Raw genomic sequence first — 6,826 nt, forward strand, 5'->3', positions numbered from 1 at the left:
ATGTTTAGACGATAACATTTATTTTATCGGTAACGTTCATCACAATTCACACCATCCGGTAACATCCCATACAGGAGTACTGAACCTTTAAGTTAGGTGAGAAGCAGATCCTGAGCAAAGTTGCGTGCATTTTCAGATGCAAGTGCAGAGCTCCTTGTGTTCAGTGTAGATACAATCGACACATGAAACAAGTTGCATCAATCGGAATCGAAAGTTTGAAGCACGAATCCTAAAGAATAACAACACTTAAAACAACTAGCCAAATCGCGCAATGATCATAGTGTTATGTTAGCCTCTTTGTCCAAATTAGCTAATACAACTTTTGAATTAGTTCTTGCCACCACACAAGATGAACTCATCAGTATTGTTTGTACGCACCGGATCAACAGGTCAGTACCATTTTTTATTGTCCTTAATTGTGGTTGTTACCTACCAATTGGCTTGCGACTTTACCATTACTTAATCTACCACTTACGTACATGTATCTATAGTCCGATCATTGTAGACCGAAGTTACTGATGACTGCATATATGCCTTTTACTTGGAAAAGTGAAAGACCAGTTCAGTGATCAGTATTGACTGCTGAAACTGACACACAAGTGCATACGTCAAGTTGCTCCCCGAAAGTGGTCGTCAATTAGCTGACAGAATGTTAAAAACTTGGGCTCTGAGCCTGTTTACTAATCCTCTGAAGAAATCCAAGAACACTACAGTAACAATTAGGAATATCAATGAGCCCAATTCTCAATTTCTCACGAAAAATTCTTCTACTATGAGATGGGATGGGGAGATTTTGTCTTCCGTGATGACACAAATGGTAGAAATCATATCTCGTCGGTGTAGCGGAGACGGGTAAGAAGAAGCATTCTTCGTCTCTGTTTCCCCGCGAGGACCTATTTCGGCTCGACGGTGGCAGCCCAGGCGTGCGCGATCGGCCTAGGTGGAGCTAGGTCTGCGGCCCAGCTCAGGTGGGTGTCCGAGAGGGAGCCTAGCGGGGTGGCCCAGGCCGGGGCGTTGTAGCCCAGTGGTTAGGTGGGCTAGCAGACGCGGGAAAGACTCAGGTGGACGACTGGCTCTTTAATTGTTAGCGGAGATGGGTTGCCCGTTAGGTCCTCATTCCCTGTGCTGGGACGAGAACAAGGAGAAAATAGTCCCGCGAGCGGGGACGGGATGAGGACTAGGAATTTTACTTTGTTGGAGGACGGAGATAGGAACCCTTCCTCCGATGGGTAATTCTCCGTTAACATTCCTAGTAACAATGCACCCTGGACACATATTCATGCATAATTGGTGGACGTTACTTAAATGGTCTAATTTGTTTGAACTAATTATACGGTTACACTACCACTAATCTGAAAGCTGATTCAATGGCAACGTGAGTACAAGTGGTTGCCTGTAAAAGTGGGAAACCGCTATCGGGACGACAAGTGATTTTGTTGGTACAGATATTGTTAACCAAAATTATAGCTATAATGGATTTGATCCTCATCTGAATCTGTACTGTGCGGTGGCTGTTGCAAAGTACCCATCGAGTAGGTTTGCTGAGTCTACTGAATACAAGAGTAGATTTGTGCTGATCGAATCGCACAAGCAAGCGCGCCTGCGGACATTGTTGTCGCATGACCAAGCACACACGTATTTGTTATATAGTATGTATCTTTCAGTCGCTTTTTGAACTCTTATAAACTTGATATAAAATTCAATTGATGTGAAATGGATCAGAACAAGTTCACACAGAACCGTGCGTTCCATCCCTGCTACAAATTCAGGGTAATACATGTTCAGCGCCATAAAAAAATGCGGTTATCAAGTCCCACAAAAACACACAGCAATAAGTTTAGTGGTTGGATTTTTCTCGTCAGTTTTCTTTGACATGTAGATGCAGACGAGACATGCATATGGTTGGTCAACTCGTTCAGTGCTGCAGGTGCGCGATATATTAATCCCGGGCGGGAGACGCGACCAAGCCTCGCCAATCCCGCTCCCTGCTCCTCCTCCTTCTTCCTCTGCATTCTGTTGCTCCCCTCCTCCAGTTCTTTTCCTTGCCTATATATAGCTGCACCCTCAGTCACATACGCTCTAGCTTGTACGTGCTAGCTAGCTAGTACACACAACACGTCCCGGCCGGTGCAGGTGCAGCTAGCCGCGCACAGAGCGTGCAGTTAGCTAGGGGACTGACGACCGACGACCGACTGATCTAGCGAACGATGGGACGGTCCCCGTGCTGCGACAAAACGAGGGTAAAGCGGGGGCCGTGGTCGCAGGAGGAGGATACCATCCTCAGGACCTTCGTCGAGAGGTTCGGCAATGCCGGCAACTGGATCGCCCTGCCTCAGAAAGCAGGTGCGTATTTTCACTGTGCAGTATTGTTTTCCGCGTGAGAGCAAATATAATACAATCCCCGTGGTTGGTGGCTCATAGTGGTCAAAGGCTTCAGTTGGTCCATCTGGATTTTTTAACTGCAGTTTGGTGGAATGATTCTCTGAATTATTGTACTATCTCTGTCTGTCTAGCTTCGTCGACGTAGTTTATTTGACGCTCTCGTGTGCAAGCTTATGATTAGCTAACTTTTGACTTTCTCGTTCGTCAGGGCTGAAACGATGCGGTAAGAGCTGCCGCCTGCGCTGGCTCAACTACCTCCGCCCGGAGCTCCGGCACGGCGGCTTCACCGACGAGGAAGACAACCTCATCCTGTCCCTCTACGGCGAAATAGGAAGCAAGTACGTACGCGTGCATGCACGATCGTCAAACCGTGCATGGCTAACTGCATGCTTCATGCATGTGTATTGAAGTTTTTGCTTGGCCTTGGCGTGGACGTAGGTGGTCGGTAATCGCATCGAGGCTCCCCGGGCGGACGGACAACGACGTCAAGAACTACTGGAACACCAAGCTCAAGAAGAGGTACTTGGCGACCATCACAGGAAAAGGGACACCACCGCCACCAACTCCTCCTCCTAGCAGCGATGACAGCGTCGCCGCCGCCGACGATAGCCAGTCCCAAGACGATGAACCCCCTCCGTCGACTCCTCCTGCACTCGCCAATCTCGATACAACCCTTGTTGACACAGCGGTCGACGACGACGAGCTTCTCCTCAAGTCAGAGCAGCTGTACACCGAGCTCATGGACCTCATCGAGCAGCCGTCGCCGACCACTGCTGGACCGTCGACCGCGGAGGCGTGGGCGTCATCGTCGTCGGGAACAAGTCCGACGGTCAGCAGCTCAGGTAGCTGCAGCATGTGGACCATGAATGTGCATGACACAACACTGTTGTCCGAGTCCAGCACGAGCACGAGCAGCAGCTTGTTCGAATACACTTATGGTGGCGATGACGCGTTCGGTGCGGCTCTGCCCGCGGCGTACTCCTTCCAAGACTTGCTTGCCGCGTCTTACAACGAGGTTACAGCGGTGACGCACGAGTTCCTGTACTACTAGTACTTCATCCGTTTCAAAAATATATGATATATTAGAATTTAAAAAAAAGTCAGACTTTATAAATTTTGATTAACAATTAATACTAATTATGTGTATATTTAGTATACAAAAGATCAATAGATTCATATATCTAAGAGAAAATAATGATCAAAGTATATTGTAAAAAGAAATGGAGAGAGTACTGGGCAATGACTTGATCAACTTGGTGTTGTACATAAGAGTGACACTGCATATGCCTAGCTGCTAGGCACAGGGGCGGAGACGATCGGCCCATCCTTATCCTTAGATCATTTTTAAGGGATTCCCGTTAGGGACTAAAATTTTTTTACAAAGGAATTTTCGTTCCTTTCAGTACTTCAACGTTTTTCTTCACGGTTCCTGTCATGAAGGGATTCCTGAGGTCATTCACTTTAAGATGAGATTCTCTCTACTTTCCCTTTACGAATTCCTTCGAAGGGAAGCTGTTGGATATAAGAGAAAATAAAGAAAATAGGAACGGAGAGGTGAATCGAGAAGGGAACGAAATGAAAGGAATATGGTTAGAGATAATCTTATGTAATTCCACTCTCTTTATCTATCTCTCTCTATATATATTATGTGTTTAAGCTCAACTTTAGTTACTGTTGCATCACCTTAGTTACAATCTAAAAAAGAGTAGACTTACAATTCGTAAGACAAATAGTTATACCCAGACGTAAATAAAAAAATAGAGTTGCAATTACGTTATAGATAAACTTTTAATGAATCACTTGCCTAATGATATACAACCTAAGGAACACGATTATAATCGTAGTACAATCTAAAACGTAACTCATTAGCTAACTTCTCGGGTTACAATTATGTACTTCTGAACGTGCAGTTGTAACTGGTCTACCTGGCGGATTGTAACTGATAGTTGTTTGAGTTGTAACTAGAGGATGACGCAACAATAAACTATAGTGCGCCTATACGCAGAATAGACTTGACATATGTGTATATATATATTAAGAGCTAATTGGTATACAAACTTATTTTATCTACTATATATGTTTCGAATATTATATATTTTTTAATATATTTCAGATATTAGATGCCACCAAGTATAATTTACTACATGTGGTTGTTGTGAATGCATGTAACGAAGCAGTTTTTTTTACCAAACTTATCAATTTTAAATCGTTTGTCCTTAATGATCATGATTTATGTTGTATTACTCTACTCTTTATTGATCTGAGCTCTAGTTATTTTCTATTATAGATGTTTTTTACAGCTTCTATGGTAGTCCAATATCAACTAGAAAAAGCAATATCGAAATGTTAAATGGATAGATATCATCTTCAATTATAAGAAAGATCCTATATTTGTTACTGTGAGCAGATTTGTGTATAAATAAGAAAAAAATGTGTTAGTCCGATCATAGAATATAGATTCATCGTAACACATGTATTATGTTTTTTAAAAAATAAAAAATATATTAACCAATATCAACATAAATTATGTTTTTTTTTATCATAATCAATTTAATAGCTTCTATAACCAATTTAAATTTGTCTCGTTCCGATTCCCTGTCGTCTAATCCTGCTCCGCCCCTGGCTATGCATGCTGTGATGATGACGAGAAGATAGGTCATGGTGTCCGGGCAATCCCGTTGACTGCAGATGCAGTACGTATGTATGTATGCGTCAGTCTAGCTAGCTGGAACTGTAGACGTTAGAATTGAAATTGCCATGCGATTGCGTGGAAGGTGCGTGCTCGATCGCCAACATAATTGGTGTACGGTGGATTGATGAAGCTGCTCAGAGCAATAGACAATATTTCCTGCGAATAACCAATACGTTTCCGGTGGCAAGTCAAATGCTTTTGTGCTCTGCGAGAGTACGCGACGCCCCTTAATTACACCAAATATCATATCGGTCCCTCGATTGCTTTGAAATTCGCGACGTATGAGTGGAAGGCGCCATCTAATAGAGAAATATAGTTGACCAGACCACCGTGAACGAGCAGAGGGGCCATTAACGCGTCAGATTGTACAGTCACAGCGTCATGCTTGCCTCATGGTGCCGTGGGCACCAAGTACGAACGAACGAGGCAACGACCACGTCGTAGAGGCTCACGGCCTCACGGGTGCATGGAACAGGTAAAAGAGACCGACCAGGCGAGCAGTGAGATTAGCTAGAGCATCACGCAAAACAAGAAAGAAACCAGCCCTGCCCGTCCGTGCATCCTGACCCGCTGACGATTCACGCTCCCTTTCATGCCTGCCGATAAAGCTGTCGTGTCTACCGAACCTATCCGACGTACGTCACTATAGCACAGTTCAGATATAACACGGTCTGAGCTTAGTCAGGCTAGCACGATATGAGACATCAGATATACTTGTGCCGAGCATGCGGCATGCATGCCGTGCTAACTTAGATGGATCATGGGAACAGCTCGCCCTAACTACCCTACTGCGTCACTCCGTCCGCCCCCACTTGACCCCTGTCGCCCCACCTTGCCTCAGACGTGCTATTGGCTAGCCACCTCACCTGATATGACCTATTGTACCGTAATCGTGCCTGGGTCAGGCTGGCGCGAGACTGTGCTTGACAGGTTGCGCCTCCGACACGCGACTTAGCACGGCCCGGTCGGTTAGTTAGCTGAGCCAACCGGGCCATGCCTAAACGTGTCCGGGCCATGCCTAAACGGGTCCGGGCCGTGCCGTGCTAGGCTGTCCATTTGGCCAAGTCTATCTACCGGTGGCAAGCGTCATCTTTTTAAAAAAGATCCGACTTTGCCAACTTTATATTAATAACGAAGAGCCAAAATAGGGATAGCAATGAGTTCAGACCCGCCAAGTAATACCACCTCATACTTGTATCTGTCTCAAACAAACATATCCGCTACAATATCTATATTCGTCCATAGGTATAATTTTTACTCATACCCATACCTGAGCGAGTAACTGGTATCTGACGGGTTACCCACACCCACTTCAGTTCAATAAAAGAGATAGAGTTAAGGTTTGCACATTGCAAGAGTAGTGACAAGTGCGCTCCTTGAATTGAATTTAGAAGTGAAGCAAGCATACAAATTAGTAGCCGATAACAACGAATGAATGAGGAGGATTAACATAGATGGATATGTCGTACCTTAGGGATCCCCAGGGGAATTGACGAAGAGGCGGATGTCGGAATCTGGGTCCATTGGGTCAAGGAGGAGCAACTGGCTGATGACGGTTGGCGAGGAAGTCCTCTATCTTGTTGCCAAGGATGACGATGCCTTGTCACCGGAGTTGGGCCCACCACCTAAGGCATCTGACTCCGCTCTCCACATAGGAGGCACCACCACCAGTGAGGCGCAAGGCTTGAGCTTGAGGAGGGGTCGTTGTTGTCGCTGGGAATGGGCCATCCAAGTGGGAGCACGAGTGCATGG

At 45.5% G+C, this 6,826-nt stretch overlaps 1 protein-coding gene across 1 annotated transcript; it reads left to right on the plus strand.

Moving 5' to 3' along the window:
• The first annotated feature begins 2,043 nt into the window (after positions 1-2,043).
• On the plus strand, positions 2,044-3,683 carry LOC133910061 (transcription factor MYB36-like). The gene is made up of 3 exons (XM_062352583.1): positions 2,044-2,343; positions 2,591-2,720; positions 2,821-3,683. Exons 1-3 carry the CDS (start codon positions 2,208-2,210, stop codon positions 3,431-3,433), a joined length of 879 nt encoding a protein of 292 aa, XP_062208567.1. The 5' UTR covers positions 2,044-2,207; the 3' UTR covers positions 3,434-3,683.
• The last annotated feature ends 3,143 nt before the right edge of the window (positions 3,684-6,826 follow it).

This window comes from Phragmites australis, chromosome 2 (assembly GCF_958298935.1).
Source record: "Phragmites australis chromosome 2, lpPhrAust1.1, whole genome shotgun sequence".
In the NCBI taxonomy this organism is placed as follows: domain Eukaryota; kingdom Viridiplantae; phylum Streptophyta; class Magnoliopsida; order Poales; family Poaceae; genus Phragmites; species Phragmites australis.